The following is a 26,559-nucleotide window of genomic DNA, read 5'->3' on the forward strand; positions in this document are numbered from 1 at the left end:
TGTCCTGTTGGGTCTTGAAAACCTCCCAAGACAGAGACTGCACAGCCTCCCTGGGCAACCTGTTCCAGTGCTTGTCTGTCCTCATGGTGAAGAAATCTTTTCCTGACAGGTTGTTGTACCCTCTCTCATCTGCTGTTTCTCCTCCTCCTCCACTGCACCCTTGGGAAGAGCACAGCTCCATCCACTTGACACCTTCCTCATAGACCCTGGCAGACTGCTCTTGGGTGCCCGCCAAGCCATCCCTTCTCCAGGCTGAAGGAGAGCTCCTTCAACCTCTTCTCATGGAGCAAGTGCTTCAGCCCCAACCACCTTTGTGGCCTGCCACTGAACTTGCATATTAATGTCTTCCATGTACTGGAGGGGGGCTCAAAATCAGATGCAGTATTTTGGATACCATTTAATGAATGGCAAATAAAAGGGGATTAATTTCCTTACATGTGGTTTGTATTATAGAATATATATTTCCTTATGTATTTCAAACTTCTACTGTTACCTGCTATCGTGTTTGGTAACACATTGTTAAATTTTGCCCTGCCTGCACATACTGAGCCTCTGTGAACTGTAGGCTGCTGATGGAGGCCCACACTTTCAGCAGAAGGCCGGATTCTCTTGGGTAGCCTGTCCTTGAGTACAACTTGCATCAGATGATGCCAATGCTGGAAGAAGGGTTTAGCCCTTGATGCCTTGATGTACCTGCCTATACGCACAGGAAAAATAGTAGTCTTCCATTTAAAAAACGGTGCAGACAGTGAAGTTCTGCTGTTTGCAAGAAAAAGCCCTTTCTTGCTTTCCTGTTTCACCACAAATTTACGTTCACATCTGTCATGGGAAAAGCAATTATGAACATTTTTGAACTTGAACGGCATATAACATAAGCATAAGGATGAAGTGGAAAACTTAAGATATTTATAAAATTACTGATACAATTTTTCAGAGTCTAGCAGTCATTTAAAGTCCATACCAATGTTTTATTATTTAGGGCTGAAGTTTGGTTTTATTTTGACTTAGACAATTCCCACTGACCTAAAGAGCAAGCCATAAACACACAGATAAAGGCTGAATTTGAGAGTTAATTTTAAAATGTTACTTCCTGGTAATGTGAAATAGGTCAAAAGTAGTAAAGATTTACCTTCATCCCTATAAATCTAGAAAAGATAAAGGAATTTCAGGTTTCAAACTTCAACACATGGATGAAACTGGCCATGGGGAAACTTCCATTTTAAAAATTTTGGAAAACTCCAGAAGACTGATACTGAGAATTCAAGGTGACAATTTCCAGCCTTACCTATCACTTTAATTTCTGTAACATGATCTGCAAACACAGTTAAGATCTTCCTGGATCAAAGGTAGCTAACAAAGTTTCCTAGACCTACTCACTCAGTAAGAACTGAAGAAAAATGGGAAATGGAAAGCATCTGCTTAGCTTTTGTATGTTTTGTTGCAGAATTTGGGTAGCCCTCAAGCTCTACTTTTTTCCTGAGATGCTCTTAAGCAATTAAAAGGGTAAAAATTAGAGTGAAGTGTTTCTAGAGTGCACCAAAGCAGGCAAGTAATGAACATAGTCTTCTTCTCCATTTTCGGTGAGGAAGAGCAGGAGTTAAGGAGAGAACGCACTAGCAGGTCCCCAACTTGTGTTGAGTCCAACTGTTCCATCTTATAAAATCCCATTACTACTCTCCCATTTTCTGACATCTGTATAAATGTGCATGTTTCCACAGCAATACATGTGCTTTAATTATCCGACTGTGATTCAAAGGAAGTAAAGCCACATTAGAAATCATGCAATTATGAGCTTTTATTTTTTAATTTATTCAAGTTTTATTTGTAGCTCTCTTGTCCTTACTTTCCGTAAGTATCTGTTAAGGAGTTGAAGAGTAATGTAAACTAATTTTAAAAACACCCCAAGGAGCTGAGCCTATTGGAAGTGCCATTGTTGGAATTTGATTTACCAATTCTTAGGAAAGAATGCACTGCTTGGTCAGGTTTCAGATATTCCATAATAAGTAAAAATAATTCATTAAATATTCATTTTGAAATCATGCTTGAGCTTTTAAAAAAGGTCACAAAATGTCATTTAGAAATTCAGAATTAAACTGCAGACCAAAAGGAAGACTTAATGATTTAGGCATAGGATACAAGTCAAAAACTGCTCTATACCTGCTGTGTTCCTGTCTAGCCCCAGGGTGTCCAAAGTTCTTAGTCATCTTAATGGCAGTTAACGTAAATTCTCCCATAGTTTGAAGTCCTGCTCTGCATGCGCTGAGCGGCACCCTGCTTTTGCCAGGGCTCTGTTGTGATTCAAACCAGCCCAGTAGCCTGGCTTTCTGCCATCCATCTGCTCTGCATGGCTCAGGCTGAGGAGCGGTCTCACGCTGAAGCGTATAACCGTAACAGAAACAGTCGTGGAGCAGCATCAGGCTAATGACTGCAAGAGCAGATCAATTAGTGTTCATGAGTAATTTTGATTGGGGTGGATTACAAAACTGTCTGTCATTCTTGAGTGTCTGTGACCGGTGTCAACATTGATGAACCAGAATAAAGGACCAAGAGTATGCTTTTCAAAATTTCAAACCTTAAGGAGGATCCTAAGTCTACAATTATGTATATGTTTTGTTTGCTTTCAGAAAGTACTGAGTACTCAGGGGCAATAACAGTGTTCACCCTGCCTTGACTTTTGCTTAATTTCTGTCTCATGCATTTTTTGTTTCAGATCAGGCAGCAGGACCCAGTGCGAGACAGAGCATTGAAACCATACGAGATGTTTGCTGTTGCCTGGAGAATCTGGTGTGCATATGTTCAACTCGGGCATTTAACCTGAGTTGCTGCATTTTGCCTCTAAGAAGTCAGCAGTATCTATTTTTTCATTTACTATCCTTACAAACTCTTTGGTCAAAAAGATGAGAATGATCTTTCGTTGTAACTCATTCAGGTAACTAGTTAAAAAAAATAACAAAAAATCATGATCATTCATTATTTTTATTGTATTTGCCACTATTGTGGATTTTTCAAGATTCCCAGAAGCAAAGAATGTTGTCCTTTGAGACATAAGGCACAATTTGTCCTCAGAATGAGAGTTTATGTTCGAAAATGCCCATTTATTTCCTTTCTTGGCCTCTTCAGCACTACTGTTAGCTTGGATTACACCAGACCTTGACTAGCTTTCTGAAATAAGTGCTAAATGGTTAAGAATGCAGTGGTATGTTTTTTAGAACATACTATTATTGCTGGCATTCTGAGCTGTCTTGCAAGCTCATGCTTAAAAATCTTATGCTTCCTTAAGGCCTCTGTAAAAGCAGGGTATTATTGCCGTTTAGGGGAATTAACTAGTAAACATTAAACAAACAAAAGACCTACCTACTATTTAAAGTGTCAACAGGGACCTGAAAGTGTAAGCTAGGGTTTTACACTAGAGTATAACACAATAATATCTTGATTAATGTTGGCCTATGAACTGTTTGGGTAGCTTATATTCACTACTATTCAGGCCAGCTACATTCAGGCCAGCTCAGCTTTAATCTTGTTCTAACCTTGATCCTATAACTCCAAATGCTATTTCTATTCCCTCTGTGACACCATCAGCTGTCCCAGATTCCGTGTCATGTCAGCAAAATTAACACAAGGTTTTCTGTTCTGCACAGCTTTGTCATACTCTGTCTCTTGCTCCCTTCCAAGGATGCCATGGGCTAGCACGGTAATGACTCTCAACAGCTGCATGCATTTCTGAACTGTTTAATTCAGACGGATTTTAGTTAACTCCATCAAGTACTTTGGTCCATGGGTATTAAAGTGATCTGTTGCAGATCTTTACAACCATCTCATTTAGTCGTTATATATTCTTGGCAGAAGTGATGAAGAATTATTGGAAGCTTCCAACTCTCCTCATTCCATTCTCTTATGGAGAAATAGTAACTTGTTTTATATGTTGGATTTTCAACTTCTGGTTAACTTTAGAAAATTGCTATATAAATGAATGTCTCTGCAATGTATTCACTGATATAAACCTATGGTGTTACTATAATGGCTTCCATGGAAACCCAGAAGGATTTTTTGACAAATTTTGGTGGTCTCCAGTATTTTGTTAAGCTTACACTGTTCACTGGATATGCATTTTGCTTTGTTTTGTTAAAAAAAAAAAATTCCTTAAAAATAGCATGGAATGTGGTTTGCAAACCTAGTGGCTTCATTAAAGTGAAAACAAAATTAAGCTGGCCACTAAAAAGGCTGTAATAAAGGAGAAGCAGTCTCTCTGCCTCCCCACACCAAATAAAATCTTGTTCAGTAGCACAGTATGTCATCAGAGTCATAGAATTATGGAATATTTGAGGTTGGAAGGGATCTCTGGAGATTATCTAGTCCAACCCACCTGCTCAGAGCAGGGTCGCCTAGAGCCGGCTGCCCAGAACTCTGTGCAGATAGCTTTTGAATATCTCCAAGGGTGGGGAGACCACAACTTCACTGGGCAGCCTGTTCCACTGTTCCTACTGTTAGACCACTCTTAGAGTAAAAAGAAAAAAGCTTTTTTACTTTTTTTTTTTTCCTTATAATATTTTTCTGATTTGCTTTGCTACAAAAGCAACTCTGGCATTGTTAAAGTTAAGATATTGCTTGCCTTTTAAAAAACAAACAAACAAAACACCAACCACTGCCTATGAATTAACTAGTCTACCCCAGGGCTTGCAACTTGGTTTTCACGTAAAAAACTACATCACAATTCTTCACGGTTCAGAAGGTTATGAAACCACAAAATAGCCATCACCAGTTTGGACAGGAAATTACACTGCGGGTTCCTCTGCTGAGGGTAAATAAAATTGTAGGAGAAAGGCTTATCCCAATCTCTGACCATATCAAATCCTGCAGTTTTAAGAAGAGCACGAACAGCAATACACTTAAACTGAGGTGCAGGTGTGGGTGTGTTTAACAGCACTTATTTTCTTGATTCCACATCTTTATTTGAAGACCTTTATTGTCTGACAAGTATTATTTCAACCTGTTGCCTACTTTTCAAAGGGCTGTTCAGTATTAGCAGTATGTTCCAGCTGCCTCTTCTCCTCCTCCACGTTGTGTTGACTTTCTCTTCTGTACCTTTACTCTGAGGGTACTGTCATTACCACATGTAAAGTGTACATCTACCAAGGGCTTACAGGTCTGAAGCCTTAGTCTGAAACTCCAATACACAGGAAAAGTAGCATTTTACAAGTGCTGTACTTTGTGTGGGTGTATGTTATGCAGTAGAGAACAAAGCTTCTTAAGATTATGTACAGGGGTGGCTGAAAGGAATTGAGCAGTTCTCAAGACAGTGTGACAGGTTCTCATTTAGAAAGAGACTGGCTCCTTTTACATTGAATTTACAGTCTGTTTGGGAGCCACTTATCTCCCAAACATGTACACATCACGTGTATATATACTTACATATATGTGCATACATACAAACATTCTAGACTTAAATGATTAGTCTGAGCAAAGGTTAAAATCCAGTAAGGGAGCACTGAGATACTGTATTAGAGGCACATACACATGAAAGCAATTATTAAACGTAAGCTCTGGGTGCACACTTTAAATACTGCATACTTGGACTGTGTAACTATGCCTTCTCCAAATCCAAAAGGTCCATAGCCAAAAGGTGTGTATTACTTAAAACCCTGACAGATGTAAATAAATAAAAAATAAGAGAGTGCTAAGGTCAACGCATCATGATGGATGTCTTCTCCTCATACACTTGAAGTTATAGTTTGCAGGCTGCTTGAAGGTCTGTGAATGCAGCACCACTCTGCACAGGGAAAAAAGGAGGAAGATGAACAGATGGCAACATTTTAGTTTGTGGATTAAAGATAAATTTGGTGCCAAAAGGGAATTACTATTGTTTAAAATGCAAGGCTTTCTATTTATTCTTCTCTAACTCCAGACTTCTGGCAGTACAGTCTCTGACAATCATACTGTTTTTAAAAGTGCTCCAGTTTTGAATCTAAGAGGTTTTAATTTTTAGTATTTTTTATTGTAGCACTACAAATAATTTTAAAAAACTATCACACAGATAGAACACATAGTGCTGCATTAAGTATGGCCTTCAAAGTTCAAGGATGGTCGGAAATAAATGCCTGCCAATATTACTTACCTTCTCACTAGATCCATCAAATTAAGTCAAATGCATGAAGTTAGCACAACTGTAAACATTCACAAGACTGAAGCTAACAGATCACTCTTAATACAGGATTTTTATGAGCTGCATTGCATGAGAAAATTCTGTAACATACTTGCAATATGAAATACACTATAAAGGGCAACAAAACTGTTAAAAATCAGTATACAATATGCAGCAGCTATATAGAGAGATCTGAGATTTTTTTTACATCCTAATTCTAGTTGCTTATAATTTAGGGCAAAATTATGTGTCATGTAGGGGATAATACACTACAAGTAGAGAGCAAAGTTTTACACTTCACAACTTCAAGATACTTTATTAAAATAATACAAAAGTATTGTGTGTTAATAGTCCATGGAAATCATGTTTGGTTTTAACCTGTGTATCTTTAGTGAATAGATAGAACAGATTTTGTCCAATCTCTTCTTTTGCCTTCCAATGAAAATTTATACTTCAACTGGATGGGTACTTGACTAAAAACTGGATTTTACAGGCTCCAAACTGGACTTTAAAGTTTATTTTTGTATCTGTAAGACCAGCAGAGCAAAGCCAAATGCTTGATGCATTTTTAATACTTTTTTTTTTTTTTTTTAAGAAAAATCACTAGCAGAACTAGTTATGTTTAGCAGGAATCCTGGGAATTGTACCCTTGAGTTCACGATGTAAAATGTAAGACACCTAATTACACTTTTAGGAGAGGCAGCATCTGAGTCAAAGGATTTGTAACCAAATCTTAAAATGTTTTCTAGAACAGTATAAACTGTGGTATACCAGATACGTAATATGAAAATAAAACAAGAGTTACTAATTTTGAGAAAGCTACTGAGGGCTTTAGTCTCCAATATAGGTGCTGGAACCAGTGAAAGCTGCTTGCTGTAAAAATGCGCGTGCACGTGTGTGTGCGTGCGTGCGTGTGCATGTGTGTGTGTGCGTGCATGTGCGTGCATGTGTGTGCGCGCGCGTGTATGTGTGTCTGTGTGTCTGTGTGTCTGTGTGTCTGTGGACTAGGACACCTATACCCTACCGTCTTTTATGGTGGACGTTTGTTTCTGTAAGAGCTTTCCATCCCAGGGAGGTACCAGGCAATCATTGATTTCCCAGGATAACCAGAGGCATCAAAATCTGTTGCAACTTTTCTGTAGCATAAAGAAGTGCATGTGGCCATTCCTGCCAAATGTTACTCATTTAGAGAGACTACCCCTCATTTTAGCTTAGCTTTAAAGCACTTCCAACATCTCCCACTGCTCTGGTGAAGTATTGTACTGTGCATTTTAATGAGGCATTAGGAAGCGGTTCACTCATAATATTTTTTATTTTGTAGTCCCTCAGGCTGGTGTGGGTCATCAGGCCGTGGTGTGGCATGGTGCAATGGCATGGGCAGGTGAGCTCAGGGAAAGGAGGGACCTGGGGCGGCAGGCGGGAAGGAGGTGCTCCAGCAGCCAGGCTGGGATGCTGCAGCTGGGGAGCACTGGTCCTGTCTCCTCAGCCGCGTGCTTTTCCCCCACCGAGTTACACAGGTTATCCCAAGCAGCCAGCCATCAATGGATAGGGGGATCCGCATACCTCAAATATTTACGGTGCCTGCACTTCGAGAACGAGACAGTTCGTTCACATCTGTGAACGGGCCACTTTTAAAACATCAAAATAAACCATCTGGCTGCGCAACTGTTTCTAATTACTTCCCTGCCTAGACTGTAAACTTCGGGGTTTGGCATCGGCCTCCCTCCCAGAGCGCTGCCCAAATCCCGCTCGCAGGCAGCTAATCGGAGCCACTGCAGCACGGGGGGAGCAGCCCTGGAGCCGGGCTTGTCCAGCTCGCAGCTCTCCGCACGCCCGGCGGCTCTGTCCGGCCGTCTGTCCGGCCGTCTGTCCGGCCGGCCGTCTCCAGGAGTGCTCCAGGTGTGGCGTGGCGCGGCTCGCACCATGCACGGGCGGGGGCTGCCGGGGCTGGTGGTGCTGCTGCTGGTCACCTCGCTGCCAGCCGGCCACCCCGCGCCGCCGGCCGGCCCCCCAGCCCTGCGGTAAGTGTGGCTTTGCAGGCTCCCGGGGGGGCTCGACCGATTTCTGAGATGTCAGGAGTGTGGAGGCTGGGGTTGTGGGGGGAGCGGCGGAGTCGTTTGCGAGCCCTTCCTTTGCCTGTTTGGAAGTGACACTGCGGGAAGCGCTGTGGGTCACTGGGCGCTTAAACTGGTGCTGTGCAAACCGCGGGGGTTGTTTGCAATGATGTATTTCATGCCCGAGACGCAGGCTTTTAAAGCAGTGAAGGGCAAAGAGCTGAACAGCGATGACTCTTTGCGCCTAGACCTTTACATAGTGCTGCCTGAGTGGAGCAGGCTTCTAACCACAGACCCCTGTGTGCTCCCGCTCTTCGGTGCAGCGGCACAGCGAGGCACGCTGCCCTCTGCTCTTCCCCTCCACCAGGCCCAGCACCCACCTGCTCTCAGAGCCAGCAGCTTGTACCCCAGAGCCTGCAAAATCTAGTGTCTAAGAAGCGCAGGTACTAGTCACCTGAATCCTCAGGATTCCCCAGCACTGTGAACAACTCTGGCTTGGCCAGTCCTTTGTTCTGTTTTCCTACAATCCAGCTCCTGATGAGGCAGTGTGTTACTTTCCCTGTGTATGTCCTGAAAGTCCTGATCTCTGTGTGCTCCAGTGCATGGTACAATTGCATGGCAGAGCTGCAAATCTTCAGATCTAGCATCTGGATTCTGCTGACTTTACTAAAAACAGAGCCACAAACTACACTGTTGCATGGAAAGCAGTGATTACTTCAGTTTCCTTTTCCAATGAAAGCATGGATCCTACATATATGACAACCAGAAGGATTACTCTGGCAAATGTGTTTATTAGAATCAACCATAGGTGTGCTTTTTGGTATCATACATTCCTGTTATGCTACCTAGATGTTTGGATGTATATGCCTTTTCTAAACTTTTTGGAATAATCCAGATCAAAATGTTTCATGACAGATAACCATACTATACATGTATATGCATCTATACCAGACATGCATAACGAAAACCATGAGCCTAACGCAGTTAACAAGGTAAGTCAAATACAATATAAGCATTCCCACAGTTATCAATGAGATTTCTGATGAAAGAGAAGAAAATTGGGTGATTTGAGGCAACTAATAGCTTACAACTGTAACTAAAGTGGTGGTGTTAAAAACAATGTTCTGGGGATCGGCTGAAGCCATGGCAAGAGGATGGTTTCCCATGAGCCAGGTTGTCATCGGCTCTGAGCTGCAGCCCCTGGCTTTGACCACAGCTTGTTCTTTTTGCTGTCCTCTACAGGAGCGTTTTGGGTAGTCCTTCTTGCCGGCTGTCCCAGACTGAGTCGGAGCTCAGGTGCCGCATCCCAGGGGGAAAACTGTGCAGTGACAGAGGCAGATGTGAGTGTGGAGTCTGCATCTGCCAAGTGACTGAGTCCGGCAAATACTACGGTCCGCTCTGCGAGTGCCACGACTGGGTGTGTGAGATCTATGATGGGAAGATCTGTGCAGGTAAGGAGGTGACAAAAGCTTAGAAAATTAAGAGTATATAAGCAGGAATATGTTGGGAACACAGCACACTGCTACAGTAGAGACCACAGTTGTGTATGTGTCCCCGAACCATGACTCTAAATGGGATTGTGGGCACATCCAAAGTTTTTGTTAGATTAAAGGATACAAGTCAAAGGCACCGTCTCTGCCATGAAATGGGACTTTGCCCAGAGCAAGTCTGCATCTGCAGCAGGGGCAAAAGCAGGAGCTGCTTTTGTTTGGAGGCTCTGCAAACTGAATCTAATGCAGGGAACAATATTGCTTGTATTTTTCATACAGTATTACTGCATTTGAACTGCTTACCTAATGATGGTATATGTTATATACCAAGGCTTTAAAGTATCTATAAACAATCAGTTTTGTCCTGTAGTGGTTTTTTTTTTTTTTCTTCTCCTGCTATGAGGAAGAAGGTTTGCTTTAACAGGTACTACACTCGGGGTGTATAGATATGAAAACTCTATTTTTCTCTAAGTAATGGTAATGCTTTCCAAATAAAGACTTAAAACAATGTAATTGTATTGTGGTTTCAGAGATTTCCCCACTGACACTGTATTCTTTAATGACAGATGAAGTAACATTTCTGGGACAGAATTTAGTCCCTGCCAGTTGTTGGAACATGTTGCTTGGTTTGCATCTAAACATTATCACTCTTTCATCTTTCCAGCTGTCTTTACTTAAGTTTCTGGGCTATTTCAGTTGGATTTTGGACATTTTTTTTCCCCTCTTAAGCAGCTTAGAAGAAAGCGGGGAGGAGAAATGCCATCACATTCCTAAGGGTATTCAGACTGAAGCTCAATGAAAGAGGCCAGAAGGGTACTTAATTTGCAGTATCCCTGCTTCAACAGCTTTACCAGATTCACACAAACGTGTCATCTCTTCAGGCCAAAAACTGCAATTAGGTCAATGGGAATTTTACAGGAATTCTCCTAGTAAGAGGACAATACAAATGCATTCCAGTAGTGGGTTTGGCAAATTTTGTAGGAAAAAAAGAGCAACTTATTTTAGCAACAAAGTAGCTAAGAATAAGAAGTCCAGTAATAATATGAAAAGATCAAGGATGTGATTATGAGAAAAATAGTTGTATTTGGCACCTATGACTTTAGGGTTTTGTGGAGAAACTGATTTATAGACTCTGTAGTTAGCAGTGTCAAGCCCAATTACATAAGAAGTATCAGGGGTCTGCTGATCATTTCAGTGCTTTGCTGTCCCAAACAAGAATTTCCTCGTTGGTGGTGTGATTTCAATATGCTTGCTGTTGTTGCTGGGGGAACTGTATAAAGTGAAACTGAAAGCTCCTTCAATTTTAATATTCTGCCGCAAACTCCACTATTGTGTTCCTGTCAATGTCACGAGTGGTGGCTGAGAGTTTTGTCAGTGCTTTGGTGGAAAGTGGTGCTGACAGGATAAACATAACCACTAAATTTCTAACAATATTTAGCTTTTGTGTAACACTTCGTGCAGCAGTTCAAAGATGCGAATGTTAAGTGATTAAACATTTTATAAAGAACAAGTTTTTGTAGTTGTCACCTTTTGTAGCTGGAGTATTGAAGCTGCGTTACCACTGAGATGTCAAATAATTTAAATGCACTCTTCTGGAAAAAAAGTAGTAAAAAAATCAGTGCAAAGTAATGGGCAGGGAAACAGCTGTGAGGGGCCTAGGGGTTTTGCTTGTTTAGTTTGTTTTTTTGACAACAGTGCTGAAAGTCCAGCTGACTTTGTTGGAGTTCAGGGCTGCCCAGCACTGCAGGAGCACAGGCCTGGGTAACTCCTTCAGGGCTGGAACACGGGGTCTGGGTCCAGGCAGTGAGACACCTCCTTTCAGGCTGTGCATGCTGCTCTCTTCATTTCCCCCCATGTTTTCAGTCACTTAACTTTACATTGTGCATGTATGGGAGGAAGGGAACATAGAACAGATGGTCAGATCTAGTATAACTGGTCCTTGTGTTGTAGGAATAACATCCCCACCGCCCAGCCATTCAGTGAACTGCACCTTCTGATGTTTCTTAGTGCCACACCATGGAGCTGATTTCTCATGTATGACATACCTCCCTTTCTTTGCATTTCTGAGCACATTTTTAAACTCAATGATGAAATTGTGTTTCCTCTGGGTGAAAAGCCAAAATGTCTTACTGCAGTTCTATTCCTCTTTCCTGCTTTGTTCTCCTTTTTCCTATTTCTTTTTTTTTTGATACTTGCTGTCCTGTTCCAATGTGGGTCTCTCCTGATGAGTACAACAATAACTGCTGACTGGTACCACATGCAGAACTACCAGACACTGAATATTCCTCTAGAGAGCCTCAAATATTTGAGATTAATGCTGTTTCAAACAAGCTACTTTTCAAGCTGCCAGTGATGCCTTTTTCAAGTGACTGATGTCTAATCACCAGTGATGTTCATATTCAGAGTTGTCAGGCAGAATTGTTCGAGTCATGAGTGCCAAACATAATTGTTCAGACATAACTCCCCTCTTCTGTCCCAAGCTAAACAAAATACTTAGTTGCTCAATATGCAGCTCGTTATCTTCAGGGGACTTTCTGGGTCAGATCCAGCTTCTGGACCAGTCATGGGACACCCATATTCTGAAAAGAGAAGGCCTGAAGATAGAGAAGATTTCCATCTGTTTATGATTTTCTTTTTCTTATCATCTTGTATAAGCAATGGGGAAAAGATTATGCCATGAGTAAAGAAGGAAAGCAGATGCAAATGTCTCTGTCCGTTTACTCTCTCTTGAGACTTCTCTGCTGTGTTTCCCTTCCATGGCGTTTCCATGTGCTTTAGAGGGAATTCTGATTGTTTTATCCCACTGAGATTGATAAAGCAATAGCTGATCTTTCATGGAGTCAGAAACAAAGAAGAAGAGAGAAATGAAATGCTGTACTCTGAGTCACTGAGCCTCCTGTCCTCAGTGGCCTTTTTGTCTGCCTGCCATATCATAGGGTGTAGAGGAAAGAAGAGTCCCAATACTGTCATTCTCTTTGCAGTGTCAGTGACATCTTTATTTTGTCATTTTCTTCTGGTCTTCAAGGAGATGAGCTAAGAGGACGAAGGCTGAATCAAACACTGAATCAAAACCCCAAAGGATTTATGCTTCATTCAGAGCAGACAATGTATTTGTTGCTGTTTATTTGCAACTAGTAGTTCTGACCTCAGAGAGTTTCATATTGCCTCAGGCTTTCTTAGCATAAGTGGAGCCTGTGTTGTGTGAAAGGAAAGAGGAATGTAGCACTAATTCCTATAACTTTGCTGCTTGATACTTATTTTTCTATGGTTTTGCAGCATAGGGGAAAATCAGTTTTACTGGGCTGTTGGGTTTGGGTTTTTTTTTGGTTAATCTTTTTTACTGTGTTTGTGATTAATGAAGATAGGAAAAGTAAACAAAGTTTAGACTTCCATGGGCAACTGGAATGGGAACACTCTAGATGTTCCTAGAGAATGGACCACGGAAATTGCCAGCTGGGACGTGAAGGCAGTGTGATTGCACTGCGCATAGCTGGTGAGCTCAAGGGGCAGATACGATTCGGTGACACCGTGGAGAGGGACATATGAAGAAGGACGTTCCTCTTTGCTCAGAGCTATATTAATTGTCTTTGTTTTCCCAGAGTTATTAAGATTTTATAAACATTTTTTTTTCCAAATGGAAATACCTTTTACACCTACTGAATAATAATGGCAACTGTGTGATTTACCACTGCCCTAAGCGGTTGCTGGGGAACATTTTTTTCTGCTGTTCAGGCCAGTGAGAAATTTTCCTGCTACTTTCTCCAAAGCTGTAGTTGCTGTAAGTGCTGTGCCTATTTTAAGGCTAGTTCAGCGATGTAATGGCAGTGTTAGTCATAGGTTTTCACAGCCAGAAGTGTTATCATGTTATGTGAAGGACAGAAAGATATCAGTGCCATTATTTCTCTGTAAGGCTTTAAACTATGCAGAGAACACAAGTGAAATACTACTTTGACGAGGAGTGGATGTGGAAATACAAGATAAATCGGAAATAAAGTAGTAATGTAATACAAAGTTATGCATCCATGTGAGTTTATGGGATATATGGCCCTATAAGTCAGTTGGAGAGAGTCAGGAAATTGAGAATGGAATATGGAGAACATTTTGAGCTGAGGACTGCTCTTTGCACAAAAAGAGCGGTTTTTAGGCAGAGCTATCTTAGTTGAGTTGGAAACGCTCTAACAAGTGTATCTTTGTATTTGTACTGGACGGAGGTCTGACAAGCTTTTTTTTTTTCATTGAGCAGCATTTCTTGCTAAAAGCAAAGAAAGGCCAGTCTGTGACCTGCATTGATTACCATTTGATCCAAAGTGAGATTCAAAGCCCTGGGTTCTTGAAAGCGGGTGTAAGCCTCTTCTCTGTCAGAGGACACATTTGCAAAGACTCAGCTGTGGCACATGTGGTCATCGGAGACACAGCTTCCTAAAAAGACCAAGCTAAAAATAGGGCAGGAGGCTGTTGATGAAAATGGATGTTGCAGTTCTTCTCTGACCTAGTTTGCTTTAGTCTGGATTTCAGAACTTGGCTTAAGTGACACTTCATCTAGGAGCAGGGATGTGTAGGTGTGATAATAACATACATATTCATCTCAAAACAGGTCCCCCAGATTCTAGTGAAGTGAAGTTGTGATAGCATAGACCTCATTGCAGGATCGCTGCCTTGCTAGGTGCACAAGGTCCTGGCAAACTTACAAAGCACAAGCTAAAGCCAGTATTATTCTCAGCTTTATGCTCTCACGATCTGATCTAGGTACACACAAGCTGCTTTTGATGCATCTACAATTGCCATAGTTCCAAATGCAGTGTGTATGTTCACAGCAATGGTGAGAGAGGCACGAGAAGGAAGCTCAGAGAGAGGCACTGCGAGGGTGATTACTAGAAGCGAGGCATTTTAAAAGTATCTTCTTAAACGATTCATAGCTAAATGCCTAGCTCTCATTTTCAGCACCTTTAACTGCAGATACTACTCGTGGAAAATAGTTTAAAAACCAAACTGAGTACACTGGGCACGTGGAAGGAGGGAGAGGCTTTTTTGCAGCACCTAGCAGAGCTGGGATGCAGCCCCTCATGCCATCACCAACAGCAAAGGGTGGGAGGGAGAACAACATCTACTTCACCTTTTGCCCTTCTTTAGACTGGGGTGACAGGCTCATCTGTTGCAGAGAAAAAGCAAACCTTCATGCAAGTTTTGATAATGTAAATAAGTGCTCTGAAATGGGTTTGAATTTTGATGCTATTCACGGGCTGATAATGGACTGAAGTATTTTTTTATTTATTTGAAAGCATGCCTTTTGTGACAAAATGGCTTTCACAGACTGAGTCCTTTTATAAAAAGATTTGTTTTTCGTTATCATTGATATGGAAAAGACATGGATGACAGAAAATAGATGGTGTACTTAATGTTACAGAAGAGTGTATTAATGCTCTTACCTGCTGCATCAAGGGATGGGTTTCATTAAATGTTCTTATGACAGCCTTTGTCAGACAAACTGACTGGCTTGCTAAAATTTTCTATGCTTATTTAAAGTTTTATTGTAGATAGCTTTTCCTGTAAAGGGCTTCAAACCATCCATCACTTTTGCCACTGGACTATAAACCTTTGGGTGTAGGTGTTCCCAGGTAGCTGGTCCTGACAAGGAACATGTTGATTTTAAGTTTCCATGAGCTTTTTTAGGAGGAAAAAACACACTACTAGGACTGTCTCAGGAAAAAAGGTCATTTGTGCCTAAAAAGGACTGATATTTGGCTTCTATGCAAAGAAAGACCCCAGAGTATACATGTAGTAGTGGAATTTACCAGTGTTGTGGTGTATCACAGTTGTGTTGCTGGAGCCAAGTTTCCTTTGGAGCTGGAAGTACTACAAAGAACAAGGCAAAAGTGAAGGAGCTGGAATTTGTGTTTTTTTCTTTGATTTCTTTGAGGTTGTTTACTTTTCCCTAGAAGGAGGGGATTGTTTTGGCTCAAAATGCTTGCAAGCCCTGCTCATAGCAGTAATTCTACATCGAAAAGACACTTATCCAGACCCAGTGATGTATGTTTTCCTCCACTCCTCTGTTCAAATTCTGAGTATATAATGAAAAAAATGACTTTCTTTTACACAACATTTTAAAAGGCTATTTAATAGCTTCTTTCCCTAGTGAAGGTGTGAATATTTGCAGATAGAGGTTTGTGAGTTGGGACATAGGGAGTGGGCTGGAACATCAGCTCAAGAAGTTAGATGATCAGATTCTGGTATGAAGAGGAATAAAGATTCAAGAGAGTTTAATTGTAGTTGCACCTGTCCCCTTTCTCCAGACAGCAGTTACATTCCTAATGCTCCTAAGACCTGCTTCGCCCTTCTGCCGGCCCACCTGAGCAGCAGCAGTGGATAATCTGGGGTGTTTTCTTGCCAATGGCTTAAAAAGTGGCAGTCAGTCTTTGAAGGCATATCTGGGGCATTTTATGGGGGAAGTGGCTGGGAGTGCCAACTCTTGACACTGGCAGGAGTGAACTGAGTGATAACTTTGTGGTTTGGAAAGTGTGAGCGCCAGATGCTGTTGCCTTGGCAGCAGCATGCAGCAGCAGATGTTTGTGTCTGGAGCACCTGGTCACAGTATTGTATTCCTGAGGAAAATGCTGAGGAGGGGGAGGGGCACCAGCAGACTGTGGGAGAATCCTCCCGTGTCCCAAACAGACTGCCACACCTCCCTCAGTCATGCCTTTTCCAGTCCTCTGTTTCCAGCAGGTCCAGTTCAGCCTTTTAGACCAAGTGGTGTGAGTCATTTTAAGTATTGGGGATGTTAGCTTTCATGGTCCACAGTTAGAGGCTACTGAATGCAAAAACAGCTCTTTGTAAGTATTTTTCCCATTCTGCATGCAATTTCGTAAGTAAAATGATTCACATCCTGAAGTTGTGTGGTTGACAGTTAAGAAATGCTAAATCTGACTCTCTACCACTAATGAAGAGTCCTGTGCATTTGCACCATGATACATCTTTTGATTTTGTATTCATAATGGTTTTCTCCAGTGGACTTATACTTTAAGGACAGGAGGGAAATGGTTGCTTTCTGACATTTGAAATGGTTTACTTTATAAACTTGATAACATATTTAAAGCAAGATATAAATGTTAATGATTTACCTTAGTCTATTCATTTGTCTGAAATGTGGGGAACATGGATGGCAAAGCAGTTTTTCGTCATGTAACAGATTTCTTCATACCCTATTTCCTTATTCTGAGTGTTTTAAACTGTGTTTTGAAGAAAGTAACTGGATATTTGCTAGACTCAGGGGTGCAAGCCGATTGAGTCTCAGAAGCCAGAAGCCCATCTTCTTAAGAAAATCCTCTTTCTCTCCCCTTCCTAAAACACCCAGACTCATTCCTTGTCTGTCCTTTCCCCTTCAGAAATTCAGGTAGAGCTTGTATATGGTTTGAGTGGCTTTTCAGCTGATGAAGATGCAAGTGTTCCTTTTAGAGATGAATAATGAATGGCATTTGTCTGTGAACAAGAGGTAAACTTAAATAGTTCATTCCATTTCTGTGTTTGCATGTCCTGGTGAGTATATGCTCTAAAAAAAATAAATAAAATGATTAGTTGAGGGATTTTCTTTGTCTTTTCAGTTGTACACCTGTACAGTTTTTGACTTGTCCTGGGAGCAATTCCTGTGACTTTTAAAGTAGTAACAAATCTGGATGTCTTAAAAAACATTTCTGTTGTGAGTAACCTATTTTCTGAAGGTGTAGTTCATAAGCTGAAATTTAACCACTTTCCTTTCTTTCTTGTATAGCTGCATGGTGATTATCTTGTTTACTTTGGGGGATCTTTGAGACACTCAACTGTGTTCTCTGTTTCCCTCTGAACCGGATTTACTGGATTCTTAGGGACCACAAGTTGATGGTAAAATCAGCTGGTAATGACATGTTCATATAAGCAGGACTTCCCTCCAGAAAAGAATGCAAGTCCTACTTCAGATGATGTGAACGTGTCTGGTATATGACACTGACTGTAATGATCACAGCATCCAGCTCTGATATATACCCTTCTTTGCAGTTCTTGCAACAAGATACTAAAAGTTATGTATTTTTCTTCTGATATTGAGGAGAGGGGAAGCTGAGGGTCAGAGATCAAAAATATGCCTCCTGATCATCTTAGACTGGTAGTAAGACTAAGGAGAGAGCCCAAGTATCTGAGGGACTCTTAGACCACTGAGCCCCTATCAGGTGCAAGAATAAAATGTGATAGCATGAAAATTATCAGTTAAGACTGTGTCAGAAAAACCTTTTTTATTCATGTTTACATGCTAAAAATACTGTTTCATACAAATAAGACATGTATTCCTTTTCCAAAGAACTGTCTGTGTGTTACATACTACTAAATGGTTGATTCCTATGTATGATTATCCAAGTGAGAGAAGCTTTGATTTATGAAAACACCCAGTGTGTTTCCAACTTAAAAGTGTTCCACCTATAAATAAGGAGGTGAATTCGTAGCAAGTCAAAACCACAGAGAATCAGTCAGACAAAGTTTGTTCATTCAGAATATTCTGAAATAAATTTGATTAATTAAGCCAAGAGTAACATTTTCAAAGCTATTCCAGAATGATAGACTTTTAAACAGAAAGAAGGTTTTAAGTTCATAACCTTTTAAATTCACTATGAAAAGATTGTAAAGAAATGTTGACAGCTGCAGGTGCAGTGTCATGCCTGCATTCCAGAGAACAGTCCTCAAAATGGTGTTTATAAAGTCATTCTTTGAAGGCTTACTGGAGAAGTTCTGACCTCTCACTTCAGCAACAGGGAAGAACTGGAATGGAGAAGGACAAACAATCTTACGAACATACTTACAGAAGGTTCAAATAATGCTGAGCAGTGGCGATGCCATGACAAAAAGCCATATAAGAACATGTTGCAGTGTGGTTCTCCTGAATGCTTTTGCAGAATTGTGCTTTTTAATCATTATATATATATCTGCTTTACATGTAAAAAAACCCAATTATGCGGGCTCTTGGAACATACTGCACATTCACCCTAACAATCCACACTGACTTTGTCCTTTCTCAAGCACTTTTTAAACTGGATGGAATAGTGGCAATGGATGAATTGTACAACTGTAGTCTGACTTGCAGTGATAATGTTGAGACCTTCTGTTACAGAATCACAGAAGTCAGTATTACAAATTTACTTAGCTTTTTGTCTGGTACCTTCGTGGTCAGGTAAATTCTGTGGGAAGCAGATAACCAGTAAGAAGTGTATTTAAAATCAGAAGATGGCCTTGAAGAACTTCACTGGAGTACTGTTGTAGGACTGGTACTTCTAATGACCGTCTTTTGGAAGAATTTATTTTCATTTTCACTTCTGTTTCAAACCACAGATAATCCTCATCACAAACACTGCAAATGTAATGAAACTCAACTCCCAGCCTGCCTGGGAAGGCATCCAGGTACCAGCTGTCACTGAAAGGAAATTGCCCATCACATACACCAGAAAGGGCAGTTTCTCTAGATGGGAACTGAGAATGGAGTAATTGCAGTTGAATACTGCTCTCCATTTATGTGGGTTTGCCTACAGCCTGCATTTGTGGAAATCCTTTTATTTAAGGCAAAATGCCCGAGTTTTATTTTTACAATTATCCTTTATGGTGGGGGGCGTGGGGAAAGAGATCAGTTTTTGCTGGCCCAGCTCTCCTTTAGCTTCTTAAGCCTGGCTGATTCATCAACCTAAGGCTGGCATGCCCTGGAAAGCTCTTGGAGCAATGTCTTTCCTGCTTGCATTGCTGAAGATCCTTCTAGAGAACTCCCAGAACAAGTCACTCTGCATAAGTTGTTCCTCCACCAACCCCAGACACAGTGAACTTTTCTTCTCCTTCCTGAACGTATCCCTTTCTCATTCCCAGGGCTTTAGGACATCATCTTACAGTGAGAGGGACTCTCACACTTCCTACCACCATTTTCCCCCAAGATTTCTTAATGAATTGAAGCACAGAGAAGAAATATTAGAGCATATCATTGGCATCGATTATAAACTGCTTTCCTTTGTATGTGGCCTGTTCTAAACAGAGAGGCTTAACTGGCATAAATTTGTGTCTCACAATAAAACGTAATTGCGCAAGGTCTTTTCAAGATTTATCATGCTTAACTTCCTACCAGCTTTGTGTACGTGACACAGAGATACACAAAAAAGTTCATCGGAGATGGTAAAATTGCCAAACTTCACTCAGACACTTTGTTAGATTTAGGAATGGATCCTGTCACTTATATCTATTCTTCTGGTTAAAAAAAAGTTTTAATAAAAGCAAATGGTCTGGCTTTTTTAAAACCTAAACAGAAGCCTGTGTTTTCTGCTAACGTAAGTCTAATGAAATCAATACAGTTATGCCAACAGAGAATTGGTCTCACAACATCTCCTCCCCGTGTTTGACCAGACTCACCAGTTACTAGCAGAGTAAGGTACAACAGCATCCCACCTGCCATTTACCTGCAAATAATAATGGTAAAACAATAATAATGATAATGAAATTTCCAAAGTTTAGAATGCTTTTAAGCCTGACAACATTTTACCTGATTTTCTCTTTAGTTTTTCTTCTGTATACTGTACTCGTTGTAAGAGTTACATGTTACTCAGCAGTAGTTTGACAGGACATTTACCAAAATAATTGTTCTCCGGACTGGCAGAGTTGGACTTACCAGAAATGAGACTTGCGTGTGAAAACATTCTGATAAATGAAAACTAATCTTTCAGAGAGTTAGACTCTGCTGTATTAATTAAGGAATTGGTTCCACTGACAGAACTATCCCAGGTTTTATTAAATGGTCTGCTGATTTAGAAAGTGATGATAAGATTAAGATTTTGTAATTGGATGAGCAGCGTGTCAGTTACTTCTCCCTTCACCATCTTAATGCTTTTGTATATGAGTTCTGTAAGATTTTGTCTTGTAAATAAGAAAATTCCATTTTAAATGCAACTGTGAATTACTTAAATGATGTCTTCTAACCTTACATGAAGGTTATAAGAGGTTTTCTTTACAGATATTTTCCAAAAATTATAGCATGATTTCTCTATAGGTGGTTTCAAAGACACATATCACATGAAAATGTTTTGAATGAAGTTCTTGCAGGATATTTTGGAGGCTGTATTTAAATAATACAGCAACCACAGACTTAATTTTCTTTCATATATGCCTATTAAAGGAATTCATAGTGAGAGGTTTTAAAAATAATCTGTCTGGGATATCATTTATCAAGCTCTTTGAAAACAAGCTCATAGTTCCTCTGGCCTTTCATATGGGCTTCTAGTCCTCTATATTTCAGGCTTTCAGGTGTTGTCTGGGCTTTTTCTCCATTTCTTCTGTATAAGCAGTGGCTGCCAGCCCCACTCTGAACATTTTTGTTGTCCTCAATTGCCAAATTTTTTTCCTAATTCCAGTCCCTGTTCTCAGAGTATTTTCTGCTTTTTGGGTGGTCCCTGTCTGGCCCAGTTCATAGGTTTCCTAACCCATTCTTCTGGCTCATCAAAGAACAGTTTCCATGAGGACCTGAGTGGAAGTTAGACCCACCTTGGGTCTCTTTACTCTTCCTGGTGGCTCTTTCTCAAACCAATGACCTCTGCTCTCACACTTGTGTTCCAGGACTATATTTTCTTAGAGGAGGCATGGTTTCAAGAGGTGCTGAACCACCTTGGGTATTCAATGACCTTGTAGAAATAAACCACAATTATGTGAAATGAAATACTGTTTCTCAGCTCATACTCTGTTCATGTGGGCGTTGTTCAGCTGTAGAGGCTCCTGGCAGGACATGAATCTAAACCAAGGAATCTTTAAAATAGGCATAAATCAGATGTACACTGATGTGTCATAATTTCTCTTTCCTTCAACATTTTCTCCTTCCTGGAGTAGGTGGCACAGCACACTGAAATTTTACAGTTTATTTTAGTTGCTCCAAATTATCTGTGCATTGTTTTTCTTATTCCCAAGAGTGTGAATGTTTTTGACCATAGTATAAAAGCTTGTCTTAGGGAGATTGTGGAATTTCTGTCACTGGGGGCTTCAAGAACAGGTTGGAAAAATATCTGTCAGGAGGGATCAACACTCACTTGTTTGTGCCTCCAGGCACAGAAGTGGACCAGCTGATCTCTTCCAGAGGTCTCTTTGAGGCTGATTTTCTTTGATGCTGCTGTGAAACTAATTGTTGGCTTGGTGTTCCGCCTTAGTGAGAAGGATCTGTGGCAGTATGATCATAGTTTTTAACACGCTATTATGTTTGTAAATACAATAATTTATTGAAAGGGATGCATAACATTGATTTTAATCTGTTAAGACTACAATCTTAGTCTTAACAACTTTCACCTTTCTACAGTATTTATACTACTTTATAAAATATGAGTGTCTTGTTTCAAGTTTCTAAATGACTACAATTCTAAATAACTGCTACCAAGCCTCTGAACAGGAGCAATCCTGGAAACAAGCTCACTTGTTTAAAGTTTAGGTATCTTTTCAACAGAGAGGCATAAATTAATACTTTCTAGAGATAAGTGGTGGACTGACTTCTGTAACAAGCTCAATGTCAGGGAAAACATTTTTTATACAACACTTGCAATTTGATGGAAAGTTAGCAGTGGAAGCATTACACAAACATTTCAATATTTTTTATTATTTGCTTTATTTAAACAAATGGATTCTTAGTCAGCCACGGACCTTATGGATAACTGGCAGAATGTACAAAACAGCAAGGGAAAGTGAAAGGTTGCCCTGCCATTTGATGTAGGATAATATAGACCAGGATGAAAATGATATTATAGAAGCTCCTTATACTTGTTAGCTCCATTAAACAGCAAATAACATAGTTCCTACTTAAAGAGGAACCACATCTGTTCTGCATTTTTCAGTGGAAGTAAATATGTAAAAATATTTTGTCATATAATGAAAAAAGGGTAGCAAACAGTATTACATTGCTAATAAACTTATAAAAAAGGCCAGTTTTTTAAGCGCTGCCATGAAGATATGCATTCCCTATGTTGTCTCAATGCAATATTATACCCTCTAGAAAGGTAATTATTCTTGGATGGCAGTGAACTGAATTCTGTATTGATAGCTGAAAACATTACCTAGATTGATGAAAGTCAAAAGATGTTGCCATTGTGAGGGTGCAACACTTCTATAAACCTGATTTCTTTCATCTCAATGGGAATTGGGGAATTACCCTTACTATTCCTTTCTTCACCTTAAAAACACTGGGCTCTACACTGGGTAATGCTATAGACCTAGCATACAGCACAGGGCTGTATGAGTGTTTCTTCTGCCTTCTTTCCCTCTGTTGGTCTTCCTCCATTACCTAGGCATGTGGTATTCATCACACTTCTCATGCACATTTGTAGGAAGGAAACAGGGAATTCCACCCCCACAAAAAGCTTCCCCAGCCTTCTGCTTTTCTCCTGCATCCAAGAAATACTAAAACATTGTTGCTTAACTTTTCCTTTAGCCTGGTGTCTCTCACATCCCTTCAGACAAGCCTTTCATGGAAGCTGTGGTTTGGTCTTGCTGATACTGTGACATTCAATTGCTGCTGCTGAGAAGCAATGATTTCAGAAGCTGCTGTAAGGGGAATATCTGCATTCCTGGACTGTATATTCTATAAAACCAATTAACTTTGTGGTGCTTAAAATTTTTTGTTAAGTTAGCCTCAGAAGAAAACAGAGTACTTTTAGAGGGTGATGTTACGCCATCCATATTATGTGACAGAAATATCACCTCACAAGTGTAGTGATGGAGGCCAATGCTGGAGTCCCATAGTGTCTTGGCATAGTGGACACTGCCACTGTATACTGTTCTTCCCCTTTTGCTCTGTTTTTCCTCCCCATGTGAGTCACAGAAGTGGTTTCAAATGTCTTTCAGTGAGTCATATAGTATTGCTGATGGATAGTTTTGCTAATTCTGTCCCTACTTTAAAGTCACTATATGCAGAGTCTCTTTGCTACCTGAAAGCTAACATTTCATTTGGTCACCTACTTGACACCTTTATAATAAGTACTTGCTTTCCTTAAGCACACTTTTTTTTGGTCATAGCAATGTCAAAACCTCAGGCTTTTGTTTGTATTCTGAGCTGTCAGTTTGAATTTTTAAATCCTTTTTCAAAAATGGATCAGACTGAGCATTATCTTGGCTGCATACCTCCTAACACCTTCTGGCAGGCATCAGAAGCCAAGAGGTCCGCTGTGCCATGGCTTATTGCTTGGCTGAAAAAGAATCAAAATGCACATAGGAAATTTAATGTGGTGAAAGCGAGAAGAGAAGGATTGAGGGTTGGAAACAAATGTAAAAACCTTGTATACAAGCAGCAGCTGGAATATATGAGACTACAGGCAGTACAAAGTGTTCCTCGAAACAGGAAAATGTAGGTCTGTTATAGCACCCACAGCTTTTAAACAGTGAATTAATTTTGTGATGGTGACATTCACAAAATTCCTAACGCAGTGGTTTCATTCAGCCTGCAAACGAAGGAGACTGATGCCTGAAGGCATCGTGCATGTAGTATAGAAAGGGGAGACTGGCCTGACAGATGTCAAATATTGATAGGGAAATACTAACACCTTTCCAAGCAACCAGCTATGTGGGAAGATCCCATTTTAGATACTCGGATAGACAAGATATATTTCTGGAAAAAATGTGGGGGAGAGCCAAAAAAGATTATTTCTTTGACTGCTGTGCTGAAACACGTTGTATTGGCATTACATGATATGTTTTGGCATTAAAATAAAATGATCAGGGAAGTGAACATAGTTCAATGTCTTCATGGCTTCTCCCCCCAGTAATGGCTTCTTCCAAGGTAGCATTTCAACAATAAAAGCACTTTCATAGTCTGTGATAATAAATGTGCTAGAAATGCAATTTAAATAAAAATATTATTTCCTTCCTCACTCAAAATACTGGAACATGTAAAATAAGCAGTTAAAAATGGTACTTGCATCATAGATTTTAAAAGTTCTAAGTTTGAATGCTAAAACAGATGCAGTCCAAATGTAGTGGAGTGACTTGGTGAGCAGAGCATCACCATCTAAACACTGGCGTGTTTCTGGTTTCTATAGAGACAAATCAATGCAAAGTCATACTGATTTTTTGGTAATTTTGAGATGTAAACCTTAAAACCAAAGATTCCTTGTGTTGTAACTGGAATGTAAGCATTGATAATGCTTTTGAGGACACCTGTTCTTCTGCTCTTGCAGGCAGTTTTTCTGTTGGTATAGCATGCACGTTGGCCGTGGGTGCACTTTGATATACCTGGCTTTCAAACAGTTCCAGAGGTAATGCAACAAGATTAGTTCTGTCAGGAGTTACTTGGTCTATGAATGTGTCTTGAAACCACTTTTTTTTTTGTGCCTTTGCAAGATATTGTCCTAGTCATATATTCAGATTTCAGTTAATCTTTTCTGCTACTGTCCAGACACCTAATAGTATGATGCACTGCAGAAGGCTCTGCGAAGATAGTGCAGTACATACCATTAATATCAGTTCAATACTGAATTTCTGTGTTTTCTCTGAATATATTTCCACTTGTGTTTTAATATGGCTGAGAAATTTGATCACTTTTGCTGTCTTGCAAAGAGCCTAAGAACACTCTCTGATTTACAAATCCTGGGGAATGAAAAGTGATACAGGGCTGTGCAGTCTGCTGAACAGACTTGTGGATTTCTCTCTGTAAATGTTTTAAGCTTGTATTGTCATGAACTTTCAAGACATATTTTCTGGTTCCTGAGTAATAAGAAGTGGTCCTTAGAATCTCATAAACAATTGTGTGGTTGGTAAATGAGCAGGGAATTGTCAGAAACATTGGTTTTGGAACAAATGGTATAGAGGATGCCTAGAGGCAACTGTTCATCCTAGAGGATGAACAGGAGGATTTCATAAGAGAATGAAAGAGAGGATTTCATCTTAGGGGATGAAATGAGGAAGAAGTCAATAGGTATAGATACAGCTGTTAATAACTATTAAAAGCAACAGTCTTTTTTCTTCATTACTTGCTTGTCTGCAAAACTTCCATTACTTTTGTCTGCAGTGTTTGTAATGGTTATAGTGAAATTAGAATATGCAAAAGAAATATAGGTACAAGGAGCAGAGGGTACATAGATACTTGTTTTTCAAGCCGCAGAAATAACAGGGTTAGGAAAATTAAACTTCAGAAATGTTAACATCAGCTGTGCTGAGGCAGCATTTTCAGGCTCTCAACACTGCTATTGACTGTAGCTGTCTTCATGTCACAATTTTTATTATGTCACACACTCAACACAGTCAGACTTACCCTCATGGTCAAAAGAGGAATTTCAGTGCTCCTTTCTGAAATTCAGCTGTACACATCCAGCTCTACTCCCCACCAGGAATCGATCACATGTGAGAATTTTTTTTACTTTTCTGAAAAGTTTTGGTTCTCATGGTCAAGCAGAAATTTTGACAGGAGAAAAATGAATACATGAGTTAAAAACCCCTCTGAAGCATATCCCTTTGTCTGTATACATGTTATTATAAACATACAACAATATATTTTGCCATCACAAAGTAAGGCTTCTCCAGCCCTGGAGGTCTTACTTCTTGCCATCATTTTCAGTAGTATTGGTTAAATAGTGAAAACAGAAAGGATGGGCTGGTTTGTAGCCAATCTATTAGAATAGCATCAAAGAGTGATTTAGGTTGGAAGGGACTTGTAGAGGTTGGCTGGTCCAGTCTCCTGCTAAAGAAAAGAATGGCTTTGAAGTTACTCAGGTCATAACAGACATGAAGTCAAAACATGTCTATGTCACCAAGATAAAAACAATCAAAAGTAGTACAGATGAACTTCTGATGAAATAGTTCTTAGTTCCTCTGATTCATGTTTCAAAAATTAGAAACAGTTTAAAATATATTTTTTTTGTGAGGAGAG

The 26,559-nt window shown here is 40.2% G+C and overlaps 1 protein-coding gene across 1 annotated transcript in view; it reads left to right on the forward strand.

The window, feature by feature from the left end:
* Positions 1 to 7,923: 7,923 nt before the first annotated feature.
* ITGBL1 (integrin subunit beta like 1) overlaps positions 7,924 to 26,559 on the forward strand; it is a 149,352-nt gene continuing 130,716 nt past the window's right edge. The window contains exons 1-2 of the mRNA XM_055703166.1: positions 7,924 to 8,160; positions 9,436 to 9,644. Coding sequence (XP_055559141.1) covers positions 8,063 to 8,160; positions 9,436 to 9,644 — 307 coding nt within the window. The 5' untranslated portion in view covers positions 7,924 to 8,062. The remainder of the gene's footprint in view (positions 8,161 to 9,435; positions 9,645 to 26,559) is intronic.

The sequence above is a fragment of the Falco cherrug genome, chromosome 2, assembly GCF_023634085.1.
Source record: "Falco cherrug isolate bFalChe1 chromosome 2, bFalChe1.pri, whole genome shotgun sequence".
Classification (NCBI taxonomy): domain Eukaryota; kingdom Metazoa; phylum Chordata; class Aves; order Falconiformes; family Falconidae; genus Falco; species Falco cherrug.